Below are 20,724 nucleotides of genomic sequence, written 5' to 3' on the forward strand. Positions count from 1 at the left end.
TATTCTTGTACTGTTTCTGGTGTCAGTGTTCTTATTAAATATTTTAAATGCCTTATTTTTTTAATTGCACTGGAACAATCGTCATTCCACCATGGAACAACGTTCTCCCTTCCTTTCCCTGATTGATTCTTCTGCTGCTCTGATTAATATTGAGCTTAATTTCTCTGTACACTTATCAATATAATCTTCCATACTATAATTCAATAATTCTGTTATACATATGCTATTATATTTCCCCCAATCTGCTTTCGTGGAGTGGTGGTGGCGTAGTGGGCTAAAGCACATAACTGTTAATCAGAAGGTCACTGGTTCGATCCCTACAGCCACCACCATTGTGTCCTTGAGCAAGGCACTTAACTCCAGGTTGCTCCGGGGGGGATTGTCCCTGTAATAAGGGCACTGTAAGTCACTTTGGATAAAAGCGTCTGCCAAATGCATAAATGTTCTCAAATTTCCATCTTTTTTGTTGAGCTATACACCTTTGCATGCAAATAAATGTTTTTGGTTTGTTTTATCATTAATAATAGGTTTGGTTTTGCTTCTAAATCTAATAAAATAAAAATTGACCATAACATAAATGCAAACATAAATGCACAAAAAGACAGAAAGTTACATCAATGTCCATATATTTATATCTTGCAGTTTACTGTAGAATTATTTTCTCACACACACACACACACACACACACACGTGCATTCAAAGTGCTGTCGTCAGTCAACAGAAATGACATGGAGAAAAAAAAAATCAGTTCATTTAAAGAGGAAAACTGTCTCCACTTATTTTATTGAAAACATAATAAAATATGACATTCTAGTTGTTCGTTTACATTTTTCAATTGTCTGTGAACAACAAGCAGAGGCAGACAGAACATCAAATGGTCCCACTACAAGTATATCACAGAGAGAAAAAATTCTGATCATAATTTAGATGAGAACCCTAGATTTCATAAATAAAAACGGACCCCTAATCACCTTCAGTAACATAAGAAACAGAAACATCTCAGGCATTGGCGCTACACGTTTACATTCACAGTAAGCGTTTACATAAGTTCAGGCTACTTTTGGACTTGCACATTATTTAATCGAACAGACACACACTATGGCAACACAACTGCACACAACCCACACAAATGTGATCAGATCCACATATAGACCTTCATCTATATAATTAAAGCATAAACATAGGGACAATTATCTGTTCTTATTAGCACGTAACCTAAAACACAGATATACGTCGCCACCATGATCTCTATTTGCTTTAAATGTACATACACTATGGTGTTTGGCTTTCTCTAAGGTTTTAAGTGGCCCTGTAAAACAGAACCACAGACCTGCATGGATTACATGAAACGTTTTGGCTATTATGGTCTCACACACACACACACACACACACATTCACGCATGCAAACGGATAATGAAAAGTTGTTAGATTTTGGTCCAGTCTTGGCACTGACCTATCTTAAAAAGGTCAGAAGGATTGTTCTCTCTAAGTGTGTGTGGCGTTCACATATAACTGGCACACTAATCTCTTTTACCATCCTAGAACATATCAAATTCATTATTGTAGTATTACATTACATCAAAAGCTTTTTAATAGTGTCATGGCTTATGCGAGAGTCCAGATATTTCATACTGCTATGTTTGTGTGTAGCTGTCAAATGTGCTGCGCATAAACGTATATTCTCCATAAATAAACCGAAAAAAATAAAAACATAAATATATATATATATTTATGTTTTGATGGCTATATGTGCACTTCCTCCACCTTTAGTTCACTAGTGTTCCAAATGTCAAAATGTGTCATCCAGCATAGCATCAAATCAACAAAAATAACCCCAAAACAGGAGAAATAGTGGAATCAGAACCCAATTGCCTCACCAATGTAAAAGCTATAGAGATTTTCTTTTCTAAATATAGTACAACCCTCCTAATCAGGAGAGAAAACAATTGGCTTTAACACATCAGGAAGTCGCTCAACAAACACTGTGAGCATTGGTATGATCTGAACAGGGGGTTACAAACAAAAACACATTTATACACAAATGTGTATTTGGTCGCAATGTGCAGGCCGCAGCTGTTTGTTTATGTGGTGGAATGGTTTTTCATGACTTCCTGTGTCGTACTGTGTCCGTGTTGCCATTTAGTTTGCTCCGGCCTGACGTGGCTGAATTGCTGCTATTGCTTTCGGTGTTTGCTGGGGCTCTTTCCCACTCCACAGACCCTTCTTGCTTGCGGCGCTGCGTTTCTTTGTAGCGGAGTGTGATGTCACTGCCAATGCAAAAAGACTTGGTTATTACGATTCTAAGAAATGTATGAATTCTGAAAGTTGGGCTATGTTCCAAATACTGTTATAAAATACTACTCTTACTATTTCTATAGCATATATTATGTACTGTAAACCGTGTAACCAGTACCTGGATGCCCTCCTAAAATGTACAAATGCCCTTACCAAAACGTGCAGTATAAAATATATTTTCGTTAACTAAAATGAGTTTTCAAAAAACTAAACTGAAACTTTAAAAGTTCACAACAAAATGAATGAAAACTAAATAGAAAATGACTTTCGTTTTCATATTTTCAATCATAGTTGGATCTGATTTTTAATAATCTCTCAAGACCTGATTTCACAGTATTTTCCTTAAAAGTAATAAGCAAACAGCTGTCTGATTGACATTTTAAAACAACCAATCACAGTTCTCCTGCATAAGTGATGTTTAGAGGCACGTAAATCTGGGGGCAGGGCTCTGGACGACACCAAAATAAACCAGCATGCGAGAAAGCCCTGACGGCAAATAATGGCGTCCTTTGAAACGATTAGTTAACTAATTTTAACAAATGCAACCTTATTTTAGTGTTACAGATATTTTGTGAACTAAAATGTATTTAGATATATTGTGAAATAAAAATGTAAAAGACGAACTTTAATATATATATATGAACAATTAAAACTAACAAAATCGAAACTGAAATCAAAAATAAATACTAATGAAATTTTCAAAACTATAATAAAGCTCGTATAAAACTGTGCACACTGCGCAGAATACACTATGCCATAATGCAATGCTCTCAACTTGACGGAAGTAATTACAGCTGCAATTTTTACCTATTTATTTTGACTCATTTGATTTGAGTCAAAACATTTTAAATCAAAACTGTAAAATAACCACATTAAATACCAAGATGATAAAGAAATGTCACTCACATGACACATGAGGTCTTGTGAAAATGCAGCAAACATGTAAAAATATAACATATGGTTTCGAAGTGTTTATTGTTGCATAACGCCTATTTGTAAAGGGATTGGTGGTGAGAACTGGCTTGACGAAATAAATAATAGTTTAATGAAGAACTAAACAAAAAGACAAACACACAAAGGTGTCAGAGAGCTGCCCGTAAATCTGTCTCTCTCTCTCTCTCTCTCCCACTGCAGTCTTCAGTCAGGCTTTATCCCTCTCTAAGGCTTGATTAAGGCTTGGTAAGCGGTATACAGTTTATACTGCACAATATTCAGCAAGTATTCCATTCCTTACACAGCCACAATACAGTTTGATTAAATTGTATTGTTTTGGTCAAATTCATAATTATTTTCAACAAATTATGGGACAAAAATTATATTTTGGATAAGATTGTGTGTTTGTGGTTTAATGCCATCTCAGCTTCCATGGCTATCATCATGGCAAATAAATAAATAAAAGGTATAATGATTAAAAACCTATATTCGCTAACTTTAAAAGATATTCAGGACCTGACTTTTGAAAAATATTTTCAAAAGTATATATTTTGGAAAATAAATTATATTTGGCCTATAATAACAATCACTTTATCAATGCATTACTAAAACTCTCCTATGGTGACAGATTGTACTAAGGGTCAGTACCGGATGAAGAACCGCCACAAGGTCCAAATGAGTATCAGAACGATTCCCAGTATCCAGCACTGTGTGACAAAGAAGGGGATTGGCAACATGATAGTCTTGGGATCATATTTGACCACAATCAGAAACTCTGTAACAGTGATGGTTGCCACGATCCACGCCTGCTGCCCCAACTTCTTATGGAATTTCCTAAAATCAGAATGACAGGCTAGATTTAACTACTGCAGAAACACAAAAGGAGACATTGTGACACAGAAAAAAAATCTTGTTCCTAGTAAGCTGCCAATCTGGGTAATATTTTTTTAGGTCACATCCCAGAGAAGGCTGTTCCAAATAGGAACAAAAATACACAGCCTTTTAAAACACCTCATTCTGACAGGGCATCATCTCATATGTGGATAAAGAAATGCCAGAATGCATTGAAACAAACTTTTCATCCAAGTTGTAGACAAGTGTAAAGTTTTAATGTTCATGTAAATATTTTGTATTCAGTGCTGGGAAGTCTTTATAGAAAACTGAAAATATTTGTATTTACTTCTAGTACACGTCATATGAGAAGAACTAATTATACACCAAAGTATCATTTTAGCCTTTAGAAGGTAGCTGCCTATGTAGACAGCTCACTAGGTTTTTGAGATAAAGAATATGTTTGCTTGTTTGTTTTCTTTCAACACCATTCCAGTGTCTATGGTTATTTTAAATGGCAAGATCCTGGTTAAAAAATTAAAACAGACAAAACAACTAAAACCTCAAACCTATAAGATGTCTATTTTTATGAAACTATAAAACTGACTCTGGACTGACTTTGTTAAAAACTGTGTCAAGGGTGTAAGCAGAATAAAATAGCAGACTAGAAATACCAGCCTAATAAAAGATGCTTGTTAGATAGGGAACTCTGGCAATAGGCACATATAAGGGGATCTTCGCCTTATCGCAAAAATGTTTTGAATGCTTGAATGGTCTATCCGGCATTGAGTGTAGATGACTTGGTGAGCTTAAGACTATACTAACGGATCGTCCATAAAGTCGTAGATCTCTCGCATCGCCACTCCGCCAACATTCACGAAGAAGACGAGCCGCAAAAGCACCAGATAATGCTCTGGAGGCATCCACAACACAAACTTCAGATAAAACGTATTCAGTTCCGCCAACAAGAACTACAAAAAAGAAAGTGAAAATTGGTTATCTTGTGTTATATATATATATATATATATATATATGTGTGTTTTCAGTGAACAGACCAGTAATGTCACCCACCATGAAGATGATGCCCAGCACTGCCAACCACCTCCGCAGGTCAGATGCAGGACGCCATTCAAATTTCGCCCAGCTGTACGGGGTAAACTGGAAGGCAATACGCTTAATTTTTCCTCTGTAACACACAAAAAAACACAAGGAATGTCATGACAATTTACGTTGCTGTTTAATGGTGTCTGACCAGGGTTCCCACTCTTTTCAAGGCACAATTTTCCAGGATATTTTCTGTGCCCAACATTAATATTGAAGCAAAAACAAGAGACGTCATGATTTATATTGTAGTTATTGAATGCTTATTTTTTTCAGGATTCTGTATTCGACCATTTTTAGACATCAAAATGTTGTCTAAAAATTACTATATTACTATATAGTAATTAATCCATTATCACCATTTCACACGTCCATTTAAATCAAGCTTTTATTTTTACATTTGTGTGTTTTTGATAGTAGTTTCTCACCTCCAAATTAACAGTTTGCTACATGGCCCAGATTGATTATTAAACCCAAAAAAGCAGATTTAAATAAATTAAAAGCCTGTATGTGCTGCACGCTTCGGAGTGATCTGCTTTCTCTCATCTACTACACACACATATCACACGATGCTAATGACTCCATTTTGCCAGTGAATGTGTGGCCTGCTTCAAAAATTCATTTTGAAGCATGCAGCACATGCAGATTATATATACATTCAATTAAATCGCAGCCTTTTGCAGTTAAATAATCACACTAGGACATGTCACAATTTAATTGGATTAATTGTACATTAAACATTTTATTTTTGATACCAAATATGTAACATTCCACATGTTATGCCTGATTTAATTATTATGACTGGGTTCAGTGATTTCGTCCACATCACGAAAAACATAGCGCCATAACTGTGGTAATCGCAGTAAAAGTGGACTCTGATTACTGAATTATTGAAAATTAATTTCACATCCCGAATTGTAAAAGCTGCACAACTACGCTATCGCCTCAAATATTTTCGTAGTTATCACACCATACATTTTGGAATGAAAATCCTATTTTGCAGTATATCAATACTTAAACTATTTGTTTGGAGGTAAGCGGAGATGACCGCAAATGAGCATGAAATGTACGTGACAGGGCTACTTTAACGCCAGTCAACCGTTGATGTTGTTTCACAATGTTCAGCTGGCAGCAGTGCCAAAACTTCTTTTCCAGGACATTTAGGTATTTTTCTAATTTTCCATTCTAGGTTTTCCAGGACACATGGGGATCCTGTAACATGTTGTACTCCATCTCAAATCTCATTATTTGAGGGACTTCACTTATTTTTTGTACTTTGAAAAACTTCATGTCACACCACAGGACCATTTAAAATGAACCAGTGAAGGCAAAAAGTTACATAAATTGGTGACAGCACCTAAAAGATTTAATTTCCAGTGTCAGAAATTAACTTGTCCATTAAAGGGCAACATTTGCCCCCTGAATTACATTTTTAAAAAGGGATTTTTTTTTAACAATTATGAAGGCATTTGTTTTCGAATCATTAAAAAAAAAACTACTACGGTGTATCATCTTTTTATTAAATACTTCAATTTAAGCAATTAACATCAAATCAATCCAAGTAATTATATCTTGTATTTTATATAATAATATTTATAATATAATTTTATGATGTTTGATAATACATATTTTGGGAAATATGTTGATTAAAAAAACCTTGTGATCCTGTTTTGAATCTAGTATAAATATGTACCAATAATCAATACAAATAAAAAAATGTAATGTGAGTTTAATGTTTTTACTTGTATGTTGGGATATTCCAGAGGCCCTGCCACTGATACGGCTTCATGGAGAGCCAGCCAAGTGTCTTCATGCCACAGTAAATGCCCAGCCCATTACACAACAACACATCCATGATCCACTGCGGCAGAAGATAAATAATGTTTTAAAACAGGGTGATCCATGATTCACAGGATGTGTACATGTACAGCCATGGCCAAAAGTTATTCGCAGTGACATACATTTTGTGTTTCACAAAGTTTTCTGCATCAGATGTTGTGGTGTTGATTCACATTGTTCCTAGATTATTATGAAGAGTGATCAGATGCATTTTAAATAATTGCAAAAAGCTTCATTGGCCAAATTTGTTTTACTTTAAAATCACGAAAACCCATTTTGGCCCTGGCACAAAATGACCAGCTAACATAATTTCACTAATCATATCAGCAGCACTTGGGAAAGTGTGAACGAGAACTAGTCAGGTGAAATCACTCTATCATTCTGATTGGACTATAAGAGCAGACTGATTGCTATAAAAGGAGGGAAGAAGTGCTTCCAATCATTGTGTTCTTGTTTGCAATGGTTACCTCTAAAGAAAAACATGCGATCGCCATCAGTCAGGATTTTGCCAGAATCTGATATCCAGCATGCCAGAGCGAATATCTTTACATATATTGAATGTTATTGCCAATAAAAGCCTTTAAAACTCATGAAACGCTTATCATTGTTTTCCAGTACACCATAGAATCTATCTACAATATATATCTACAAATACTGAAGCAGCAAACGTTGCAAAACACAAAATTTATGTCACTGCCAATACTTTTGGCCATGGCTGTAGAGTGTTTTACTCACATGATCCCACCAGCACTCTGAGAAATTGGGTAGTTGGTGTTCGAGGCTGTACTCCAGAAACTCAAACATCACACTGATGATCATACACATCCACCAGTCCCTGATCATCAGCGTCTGACACACACAAACACACACATACAGGATTACTGATAGTTTCTAATCCAATCTTTGACACTGCTGAATTTAGACATGTCAAATCAGACATCTGTTTCCATCAGAGTTCAAATTAGAAGTCAACACCAACCTTAATGTACCAGCCGAGAAAATGGGCAGGAACAAATCCATCGATTTTATCCTGTTGAATAAAAAAAAAAAAATAAATAAATAAATAAATAAATAAATAAAAGAGGGATAATCTTAACAGATTGGCTTTTAAAGAACATTTATTTATTTTATGAATGAGAAAAAGACTAAACTATAAAAAAATTTTTAAAAAAATTATATTTCCTTCTAAATAAAACTAAATAAAAAAATGTTGTGTGTAGTCTTCAAAATGTTATAACAATCTTATAAACAGTAATGCATTTATTATAATAACCTAAAATTATGGAAATTGTTGAATATTATATAAGTGCATCACATTTCTAAGTCATGTTTGTGATCTAATTGTTTATATTCTTTGTAATGCATGTGTACCCAGATATTGTGGAAGGGGTCGGCAGCATTTCCAGGGTCGTAAATGAGACAGTTTCCCCCATAATCTCTTTCTGGGAGTGGGACGCCCAATTTTGGGTCGATGTATTTCATGAACTGTCTGCCATCATGAACAGTCTGAGATGAAAACAAAAGAATCCATTAGAATCTACATTTCTTTTTATCTCTCTCTGCTTTCTTCCCCAATTTGGAATTCCCAATGCACTCTAAGTCCTCGTGGTGGTGTAGTGACTTGCCTCAATCTGGGAGGTGGAGGACGAATCTCTGTTGCCTCCGCGTCTGAGACCGTCAATCCACGCATCTTATCACGTGGTGTTGAGCGCGTTACTGTGGAGACATAGCGTGTGTGGAGGCTCATGCTATTCTCCGCAGCATCCACCCACAACTCACCACGCGCCCCAGCAAGAGCGAGAATCACATTATACCGACCACGAGGAGGTTACCCCATGTGACTCTACACTCCCTAGCAACCGGGCCAATTTGGTTGCTTAGGAGACCTGGCTGGAGTCACTCAGCACGCCCTGGATTCAAACTTGCGACTCCAGGAGTGGTACGCAGCGTCAATAATCGCTGAGCTATCCAGGCCCCCCTGAATCGCCACATTAAAATATTACACAAACAGAAAAAAAATAAAAACTGTGTGTGTGTTTGAGGTTAAATACACACCTGAAAGAGGATGAAGATGAGGAAGAGCTCATACACGACAGAAACACATAGCCAGAAACGCCAGTATGCTGCAGCGAAAAACACATAATATTTAATGCACAAACTGCCATATTTAATTGTATTTTTTATTTAATTTTTATTTATTCTACATTTGTTTGTTACTGATCATACATTTCTTGGTTCTGTATGAATAACATGTTTAACTGATTGTTAGTAAATGATAATCAAATTATGTACATCGTCACATGTCATGAAATATTGTGCTTTTGGGTGTTTACTTGGTCATAGCATGATGTTGTTTGAATTATTTATGGAGTTTATTCCTCTCCACCACTGTTGTGATGGTAACCCTTTTTGTATTGTTGTTGTTTTGGTAACACTTTACAATAAGGTTCCATTTGTTAACATTCTGTTATTGTTTGCTCACCCCTGTGTTGTTATAATGCCATAAGACTTTCTTTTTCTTAATACAAAGGGAGAATTTGTGAGAAAATGTAGTACTCAGTGATGTCCTACACTGGCAGTTTATAGTGACCACCTCTTCAAGTGCTCGTTTCGTTTCACTTCAGCAGGACCAACAGTGATATTAACAACAGAAAACACAACATAGCTGCACACAAACCAGAGAACAGAACTTACAAAAATGTCTGAAGAGTTTCTAAGTATAGTATTAAACTATATTTAACTTGACACAGTGACCTAAACATTTTCTGTTTATTATGCAACGCACCAGAGGACACGCAACACAAGCATGTCTGATGCATGTGTACATTGACGGGACTTTAAACAAGCCCTCATAATAAATCTCAAATTTATTTGTGACAAATTCACTGTATGCAAATGATTGACTTATGATCAATAATATGGTAGTAAACAATACATTGAATATTTTTTTATTTTATATATATATATATAAATTTTATGTTTAAAGATAACTATGTATCATTATTTCATCATTATATATTTAATTATTTTTAAATGAGGGGCTTTCTCAGCAAATTGCAATTAATTAATCGGGACACCATGTTATTGATTCGATTAAAAATGTTAATCGATTGACAGCCCTAATTAAAACATAAAACAAGTAACTCTAAACAAACACTTAGATGTTCACAATAAATAAGCCTGAAAATGTCTGTTTGTAGTATCGTACCTCAGTTTCACTGAACTTGTAAACATTCAGCTGATCTGTTCATTGATGAAGTTAGTTAGTGGTGGATACTGTTTGATATAGATATACATAACTCGCTTGGGCTTTCAAGAAACAGGGAAAATTCCAGACTTTAAATAAATAAATAAATAATCACATGTCAAGGCTGTTTGCATTGTAGGGCTGTACATGCAGATTTCAGATATAAAATCGGTGATTGAATGACTAATGTTTAGACGATGATAGGGACATTGGACAGTTTGGGAATAGCAATATGGTGGCGCAATGTCTTCACTGATTTGACGTCATGAGCAATCCAGTTCTATATTATACATCAGCTGATACAACAGGCTTTTGAGGTATCTCTCTCAATCACCATTCCCACCCACCACAAAAAAATAAAAAATAAAATCACAGAGCTTTGAAAATTCTGACATATATATATATATATATATAAAGTGTGAACTAATATTTCTGTGTATTTTCATATATGCAGCCCGCTCGGTCATTATAAATATCTCATTATTTTACATTACAAGCCATTATGATGTCATCTTACCAGAAGATCCTAAGACCAAGCAAAAACACTTTCCCTTTTTTAAATGTCAATATAGTGTTTGGTGCATTAAATGTTTATTGAAAAATCTATATTTTATTCATATTGTATTTGATGAACTGAAATGAACTGATACATTTCAATTCATATTAATAGACCAAGGAGAGGAAGTTGTCTTGGCCAAACTCAAACATTTGGTATCTCTGAGAAGCCCAGGGAGTCCTCTGATAATACCCAGAGATTTACCACTGTAGCATGTATGAGCTAAGAAAAACTTAAATAACAAATGTCCTACACAAAATGAATTGCTGGGCCCCAGGCGGATAATGACCTTTACAGTCTAATGTTTAAAATATGATGCATAAAAAAAAAATTTGCAATTTAGATTTTTTACAATTTCTTTTTATAGCTTGTCTAATGGTACTAAAAACAGTTTAATGTCAAAAAATTTGAATTTTTTTAAAATTCTTTCATATGTCAGTCTTTAAAGGGTTAACAAAAACATTGTCCATTGCTTGTTCATGATACCCAATACATTTAAGGTTCTGTAAGCGATTTAAGTGTTCTGAAACTTTCACATGACCTTGAACGTTGAATTAGCCATGCACCCACATTCCAAATATAATTTTGAGACAAAAAACCGAGCAAAACAGCAGCATTGTTTGTTTCTGTGGCTGTCACATTCAACAGTGGCACATTAGCAGCCTCAACTGACAAACATTATTAATCATAGTCTCAATGATCTGCTTCAAATGAGAACGAGCAAAATGATTGACAGGTGAAAAGCGCCAATGTCCGCGGACACATTTTTGTTTGCTGAATACAAAGTCTAGAGCTGTCACAGAAACCGGTGAGATATCTTACTACACTTATTTCATTAATATCTTTCATGAAGTCGGAAATTTTTTTGCATACTTTTCCATAAAAAAAAAAAATCACTTACAGCACCTTTAAATGATGTTAACGAATGGAACCTTATTGTAAAGTGTTACCATTGTTTTTGCATTATATACACTGAACTTGTGATATTTAGGATGGGATAATTGCCTTATACTTGGGAGTCTCCTATTGGATAATTGTATACTTGTTTGTTGCTCATTCGTTGGATATTTTTTGTTGGCTTGATTGGTGCTCACGCCCATTGTGTTTGGATTTCTTGGAGATTTGAACAGTTTGCCAGCTCTACATCCTTATAACTTTATTAAAACATATTATGGATACAGGATTCCTTTTTGTTAGATTCCACTATTGTTTGTCTCCAGAGCGCTTCTCTACACTGGAATTCCCAGGCACAACTCCTTACCACTCCCTACATTCCACTTTCAAAACAGGCTTGCATACTTTACTGGGATTAAGAATTGAACAGTTTTTAATGTGACACAATTTATTATGAGTGTCTGCATTTGTCAGTTGTCTTGTGCCCTTGAGAGGTCTGAATTGTTTCTGCTGATTGAAAGAGGAGGTGGTAGTTTCTCTTGTTCAATCAGTGTTTCAGGTTCCTAAATGAGTGACGTACTGAAAGCACTGGACCAGATCATCCAGCAAGTCGAGTCGGCCCACATAATTGCGAGCGGTCATTCAAGCAGAACAGAGAGTGTGTGTTGTGCGCGTGTTTGTTAAAGGGGTAGGTGGAGTTACAATGTTGCTATACACACTCTCGTTTTTCTTTGACATTTTTAGATTTTCAACTACATTCTTATAACTGTTTCTGCCTTGAAGTATTGGGAAAACTAGTTTGAAAATTTGCCAAGCTACAAGCTACTCACAAGTAGGTTAACTATACTCAAGCTATCCTTGAAAAAGTTCCCCTCGGTAGTGATTGCCGTGCGGTAGTAGGGCTTGAGGCGCAGATACCCAGTGCGGTTGCACTCGTTGCCCTTCACTAATGACGGCCCTGAATATATTACAAGGTTACGAACACATAGTAGCTAAATACATGGAAGCAATTTAAGGAGGAATGCTTACTGAATATATGACAATGAGGGAATATAATTTATAGACGTAATCAGAAGAGTATTTATCTGGCACAAAACAATGAGGATTTATATTGGGGTAAGAGCATTATATTTATATTTATATATTTATATTTATATTTATATTATATTTATGCATTTGGCAGACGCTTTTATCCAAAGCGACTTACAGTGCACTTATTACAGGGACAATCCCCCTGGAGCAACCTGGAGTTAAGTGCCTTGCTCAATGGCCCAACAGTGGCATCTTTGTGGTGCTGGGGCTTGAACCCCCAACCTACTGGTCAGTAACCCTGAGCCTCAACCACTGAGCCACCACTGCCCCTCAAATTTGAACACGTAAATTACCACTAAATACAGCTAATAAAACTTAAAACGCTGTATTTTATATAGGCTAACTTTATCTTAAATAGGCCTATATTAATTGAAAGCAGCATTTCACTACATATATTTCATTAGAAAATAATAAAATGTTACATGCTTTAACTGTAATTTTGGGAATAATATTGAGCGGTGAATCTCAAATCTTTTTTATACTTCATGTCTATCCAACACATTTCTCATTATATTGTACTTTAAAATTTACATTCTTTGCAATTGACAATTATTTATTACTTTTTCCACTTTTATGAATCTTGAATCTTTTGTAAGTGGTTCAATGAAATTATTTATTAATATATAAATATATTGAAAATGAAATATACTATGCTAAAATGATTTAGAATACCTGAAAAAGCAAGTGTGTTTTATCATTGCCTCTCATAGATAAATGTTAAAGGAATATTCCGGGTCCAATACAAGTTAAGCTTACTCAACAGCATTTGTGGCATAATGTTGATTACCACAAATTAATTTAGAATCTTTTCTCTTTTTCTTTGATAAAAGCAAAAATCGAGGTTACAGTGAAAGTGAATGGGGCCAATTTTTGGAGTTTAAACACAAAGGTAAAGCTTATAATTTTGTAAAAGCAATTTTCTGTTTAAAGTCATGTATTATTTGAGCTGTAAAGTTGTTTAAATTGTTGTTTTATGGTTTTACTGTTTACAGCGTTGCGTCATCATGGCAACAATGTAGTAAACTTGGATATAACTTTACACAGAAAAGGTTAGCAAGCAATTTTATCACTCTAAAATCAGGTTAACACGCATATTGTTTACATCTTGTGGCTATACTTTTGAGTATTTTAACATTTACAGATTGGCCCCATTCACGTAATTGCATCACCGTAACCTTGATTTTTTAAATATTTTTAGGGACAATTTCGTTGCTTAGGAGACCTGGCTGAAGTCACTCAGCACGCCCTGGGATTTGAACTAGCGAACTCCAGGGCTGGCAGCCAGCGACTTTACATCTGAGCTACCCAGGCCCCCCCAAAATAAATTTTTGTGGTAATCAACATTGTGCCACAAATGCAGTCGATTGAATTTAACTTGAATTGAACCCAGAATATTCCTTTAAGGCTGTGTGTGCAATATAAGGTGACATCATAAACAGTGTTTTGCTAAGCTATACCGTTACCTTTCAGAAAAAGTAACTTGTTACTGGAAAAGCAATAACTTTTGAAAACAGCTGAGCCACTGGCACACGACTAATTAATGAAGGTATTTGTGCTGCTATTTTTAGTTAGTTAGTTCCGAACACTGGCTATGTAAAATCTCACCTCAAAAATATGGCATAACAAATTAGCTGTGGACATTTTTATGATTGCATGAATGAAGATTGTGTGATTAAAGGTTAGTGATCTGACCTGGGTTTGTGTTAAGTCATGATTAAGGAAAGGTTATTGGGCTGATCCGAGTTTGGGCCAGGTTAACATCACGACTGAGGTTACTAGACTGACCTGGGTGAGGCCGTGTGAATGGACCATCTTTAGCTTGTGTCACTCCAAAACAAAGGAATACCAGAATACTGGCCACGATTCCTCTGAAAAACACACATGAATACACATAGTGAAAACAAACAATGATTAAGTGAATAACACACTAATAAATACACATCTACAATTGTTACTATTGAATCAAATGTGAGTGGTGCTTGCCCATGCAAAACTGGCAGCCACAACGCTAGGGTTTTCTAACTGTTTGCCCTTGCCAGCATTACTAATAATACTTTACTACGCTTTAGATGTATACAGAATATTAGCTGCTCTTCTGATAAATGTCATGTGTTCTTAAGTAAAGCGGGTCAGCCGATGACCTGGGCTTTGTGAGCAGCAGATGATCAGCAGATAATCTTGTTAGCCAATAGAAACCATGACTCTTCCTAGAACTCCTCCCAGCTATGTAGCCTTTTTGTGCACATCAGACCACTTTAGCTTCTGTTCAGGAAAAAAGTGTGTGAAAGAGTGTCTCTGGCACTCTAAACTGCATTCTTGTCTTGTGGTGCCAATTTGGCTTGGTGATCATACAGTGCAAAGGGTCAAGGACACACTGCCAGCCAGTCAGGTGTCACGCACATACCTTTTAGTGTTGTATGCAGTGTCATGTGGCGTCTCTTCCAATAGTGTTACATAAACTAGAGCGGAGGTGAGAATGAACAGCACTGTTATGGTATGTGCCCTCCTGCAGAGAGAGTGACAGACAAATAGAAATGAACCATGGGTACAATGTGAAAATAAAAATAAATAAATAAATGTGAAAAAAAATCGACTGAATATTGTTGGAAATTAAGCTTTTGAAGTGTAAGATACAAAAATTATAAGGTTGGGAATGGAGAACCGGTCCTTATTCGGAAGTGGTTCCAATGAATATAAAATAAAAAATACTGGAACCATATGATTTTCATGACTTGCGGTTCTGTTAATGGTTCTTGAACATGCATTTTCCCGCTGATGCAGACAGAACACAATACTAAGATAATATTGCATTGTTTTCTGTAGTGCTTATTTAGCACCAGAACTGCTTCAGTACTTAATCTATAGAAAAAATACAGCATGGGCCAGTGCAGTCTGATTTTCGAGCCGTTTCTTTTGAAACTACAGTGCGACTATTGTCATGCAGTTCCCGAATGAATGACTGTTATGGCCTGGTTCTTTTTAGTGAATTAGGCAGTGCAGTTACTGACTGTTATTTTTTTTTATCTGCTAATGCAAGGTTAGAGATAGGCCAACATAATATGAGTTTTGTTGTTGTCTGTGGAATTATATATAATTTAAAAATCTAAATGAATTACTGAAATTTATTTTGATTTAATAGAGCCAATAGTTACAGATGGACCACTTATTGATAGCAATAATGCCCCTATTAAGTCTTTGAAAATTTAAAAGTCTGTTTAAACACGCCTTTTGCGAGAATTGTATCAAAACAATTTCTGATTTGTTACATGTATGGAGGATGAAATCTGCAAAAATAATGAATAAATAAATACACAAATACATACAGCTGTTGCCAAAAATATTGGCACCATTGGTAAATATGCAAAAGAGCAAAGGAGGATGTGAAAAACTTTTTAATTTTTTATCCTTTTGATCTTTCATTCAAAATATTCACAAAAATATATCCTATATCAAACAATTGCAAACACAACACAAGATTTATCAAAAGAAATATGTGTTGTCAAATATATGTGACACAATTACTGTTTATTACCCTTTTATTCAATACTTTGTGCAACCTCCCTTTGCCAATATAACAGCTCTGAGACTTCTTTTATTATGCCTAATGAGGTTGTGAAACAAAGGACCAAATTCAGAGGTCCATGATGCTGGACTCTCTTCTTCAGTTCACCCCACAACTTTTCAATGGGGTTCAGGTCAGGAGATTGGGATGTCCATGGCAGAACCTTGATTTTGTGGTCAGTGAAGCATTTTTGTGTAGATTTTGATATATGCTTTGGATCATTGTCCTGCTGGAATATCCAACCAGGGCCCATTTTAAGCTTTCTAGCAGAGGCAGTCAGGTTTTGATTTTTTATCTGTTTGATAGAGTAAATGATGCCATGTATCTGAATAAGATGTCCAGGACCTCTGGCAGAAAAACTGCACCACGATGTTAATGATCCACCACCATATTTAACCATGGGCATGAGGTAATTTTCCATATGGTAGTCATGGAGAGTCACAGGACTCTCTGTGTGCACCAAAAAGCTCTATTTTTATTTCATCGGACCATAGAACGTAGTCCCATTTGAAGTTCCAGTTGTGTCTGGCAAACTGAAGATGCTTGAGTTTGTTGTTGGATGAGGGCAGAGGCTTTTTTCTTGAAACCCTTCCAAACAACTTGTGGTGATTTAGGTGACATATGGTTGTAGTTTTGGATACTTTCTGACCCCTAATCATTTCTGCAAATTATTGAAAATGGGCAATTTCAATGCTTTGGCTATTTTCTTACAGTCTCTTCCCATTTTGTGAAGCTCAACAAGCTTTTGCCACACATCAGAACTTTATTCTTTAGTCTAACCCACTTTGATGGATGATTAAGGGAATTTGGCTTGTGTGTTGCATCATATTTAAACCCCTCTTAAGCCATAAGTCATGGCTGGACACTTTCATGTTCCTTGTCACCCAGGTGCACAAAACTACTACTAAATCGATACTTTTTGATGAAATTACAAAGAAAATAACTTGATTAAAAAAACTGCTTATATTCTAACAGATACAAATTCTGTGTTTTCCATTTAATTTATCTGGATTCCATATTAGGTGTTTTAATTCAATATTATGATATATACACATGCAGCTTTAATCAAATGAAAATATAAAAATTAATTAACAAAACAAATTTTGGTAAAAATAAATTGCTACACATAAGAGCTTTACAGCATTAATGAAAACATAAATGAAAAAAATCTGATTACCTCAGACACAGGCTGCAATGGCTGAATCACAACATGCTGATATTCAGTACACTTTTGTGATATTGCTTACAGATCATAATAATCATAATACAACAATTTAATATTATACTACTTTTATTATGTGTATTATTGATACTTTATGAATATTTTTTTTACACTAGTTTAATATTTATGTCTTCAATTTCATGCATCCAGTTAAATAGTGCTTTAATTTTAGCACCACTTTTATTCTGATAGACGTTTGTGCTCTTCCGTTTTTCATGGGTTAGATATATCAAGCTTACCATTAATGCTGTAATACTCCCGTCACGACTCGCAAGCTAAAATCTTGATTTGAGTGTTCACAACAGTTTATACACTAAACACACTGCATGAAAATCAAGCACCAATAGTGTGTATTGCGTTTGTGTGTGTGTGTGTGTAGTAGTAGACTGCGATGACTGAACAGCTGATGACATCCTCTCATTAGCATGTTGCGAGAATGAAAAATAAAAAGGAAAAAGTATAAAGAAATCAATTATTTGTGGACCATTTATTTGTTTTATATTGTAATATTTTTGCAATGATTGGTGCATTTATTTTTTGTACATCTCACATTTAATTATTTGTATATTTATTTATGCATGAATATGCAGATTATTTTATTTACGCATTTGTGTATTTATTATTTGTATCTCTATAAACATATCTGATCTGTTGAAATCTAAAATGATCTCATCATTTGACATATCGGCATGTATATCGGCCACCCCGCTCTCCAGATAGCGGCATTTATATCGGCCACCCCGCCTCCAGATATCAGCATTTATATCGGCCACCCGCCTCCAGATATCAGCATTTATATCGGCCACCCCACTCTCCAGATATCAGCATTTATATCGGCCACCCCACTCTCCAGATATCAGCATTTATATCGGCCACCCGCCTCCAGATATCAGCATTTATATCGGCCACCCGCCTCCAGATATCAGCATTTATATCGGCCACCCCGCTCTCCAGATATCGGCATTTATATCGGCCACCCCACTCTCCAGATATCGACACTATCCTTTATACACATAGGGACGTATTACAAATCTTGCTGTTGAACTAAAAAGTATCTCAGGGACTTATAAAACACACATATAATGGAGCACTGACAAAAGTCTGGGCTGCTTTTTTCTCATTCAAAACCTGCTGAGCTGGTATAAAGCTCAATCATAAACACAACCACAACCACACCTCAACACACACACACACACACACACACACACACACACACACACACACACACACACACACACACGGGAGGAGAAGATCGGTCAAGACCCATTTACTACAGTAAATCTGACTCACATTCAAGACACTTTTAATTAACTTAAAACTACAAATATAAACTTTCTAAAACTACATTTAAGTGAAATATGAATTGCTGCATGCTGTTCGGTTGTGTAACGTATATATCCTACAGAGCAGATTTAAATAGACATGACAGCAGTTCACTTAACTTATATAAACTACACATCAATGCAATCAGTGTGTGTGTGTGTGTGTGTGTGTGTGTTTGAATGTTAGAGAGGGAGAGACTCTCATACAGCATATGTTCATCTTAAAGCCTTTAATGGATCCGAGTGTCATTCTGCTGATGTTGCAGAAGAGAGAAAAGCCGAGCAAAGCTGCAATACTCCTAAACAACAGCTTCTGGACATCACACACACACACACACAAAATCATTCATAAGTGGGTTAAATGTCAACACGAAAATGTTTACTCACCAAAAGAACGTGTTGGTTCCATCATCAAACACCTCACAATCCGTGCGGCCGGTTAACGGGACCTCATCCGTGCCTGATCTCTTCCATTCACCTTTAGCCATAACAGCAGTGACACACCTGTGATTTAAACCCGAACTAAACCTAACCTAACCTAACCAACTTGTGAGTTCAACCTGAACTATTAACCCTAACATAACACATATAAGCTGTGATTTAGAGCTAAACTAATAACCACTACTCCAACCGAACACACTTATGATTTAAACCCGAACTAAACCAAACCTAATCCAACAAACCTGCGATTTCACACCAAACTATCTCTATTTCCAAAGCTGAACTACCTCATCATGAATGACTTTGCAAATGTACTAAACATTTCGGTGCCGCGATTTACACCTTAACTAAACAAATTCCGACCAGCACATCTAACTTCAACCTGATTTACACCTCAACATTAAACTTAGCAAGACAATCCTGCAAAATGTAAACAAAACCCAACAAACTTGTGCTGAGATTTACACAACTAACTCAACCTGATTTACCCTGAATAAAGCTGATTTCCCCCTGAATAAACCACTACAACCCAATAACTTAACCCACAGAGACGCACCTGAACTACCCAAACCAGCACACCTATGAGGTGATTTAAACCTGATCTTAATAATGAAATAACTCAAATCACCGAAACTCCTCAGAGAAAATGTGAGCTCGCGCGTCCCGCCACTGCCTGGTAACAGAGCGCGAGTTGCATTAACCGTCAACAGTCGCTCATGCACGAGAGGCTTTCAGAACGAGGCGGAAAATAAATGACCTTTCCGAGCTTTAAACTCTACGCGTGCGCGTCTTCGTCCGAACAGCAATGAAACGGTTTTACAGACTGCGGCCACAGCTCAGTCCGCACGCGCGCCTCCAGTGTGCTTTAGAATAACATATCTTAAGGTCGCGCGGCATGGCGTCATTTCCGTTCATCTCACAGGGCCGTCACAAACTTGTGTTTTGGGTCATCAAAGCATGTGCACAAACAAGCACATTGCTTTGTTCTGCAGCACACCACATTATGTATTTGAAAATGTATTTCATTTATTTCCCTATTAACATATTACTAGTGTTTTTATTATTATTATTATTATTATTATTATTATTATTATTTATTTTTTTTTTTTTTTAAATGGCATTCTAATTTGAAGCTTTATAGATTCTAAGTCACTTTTTAAAACAGCAGCTGCCAAGAACAAACATACAGGCTACAGTCCAATCCAGGGCTGAATTTATTTTAATATTTTTAAATGCAAAATGTATGGAAGATTTATAACGTTTATGTATGTATTTATTTATTTATAACAAAGACTAACAGAGTGAATCCCACAAAAACATGTCCAGGTCACATTTCACAGAATAAATAAATACAAATTACTAAAATACTTTTTTAGTACCATTATGATT

At 35.8% G+C, this 20,724-nt stretch overlaps 2 protein-coding genes across 2 annotated transcripts in view; one reads left to right on the forward strand and one right to left on the reverse strand.

The window, feature by feature from the left end:
- Positions 1-5,182, forward strand: part of LOC127638070 (unconventional myosin-Va-like) — a 35,140-nt gene extending 29,958 nt beyond the window's left edge. Inside the window, 1 exon segment of the mRNA XM_052119405.1 lies at positions 5,106-5,182. The gene's annotated coding sequence lies outside the window, so the exon portion shown is untranslated.
- LOC127638330 (phosphatidylserine synthase 2-like) lies at positions 718-20,222 on the reverse strand. The gene is made up of 12 exons (XM_052119805.1): positions 19,282-20,222; positions 15,193-15,294; positions 14,574-14,656; positions 9,055-9,122; positions 8,371-8,505; positions 7,979-8,029; positions 7,735-7,848; positions 6,903-7,021; positions 5,131-5,245; positions 4,885-5,030; positions 3,877-4,062; positions 718-2,267 (listed from the first exon to the last, which is right to left on the reverse strand). Exons 1-12 carry the CDS (start codon positions 19,380-19,382, stop codon positions 2,102-2,104), a joined length of 1,386 nt encoding a protein of 461 aa, XP_051975765.1. The 5' UTR covers positions 19,383-20,222; the 3' UTR covers positions 718-2,101.
- Positions 20,223-20,724: the final 502 nt, after the last annotated feature.

The sequence above is a fragment of the Xyrauchen texanus genome, chromosome 46 (genome assembly GCF_025860055.1).
Source record: "Xyrauchen texanus isolate HMW12.3.18 chromosome 46, RBS_HiC_50CHRs, whole genome shotgun sequence".
NCBI classification, from domain to species: Eukaryota; Metazoa; Chordata; class Actinopteri; order Cypriniformes; family Catostomidae; genus Xyrauchen; species Xyrauchen texanus.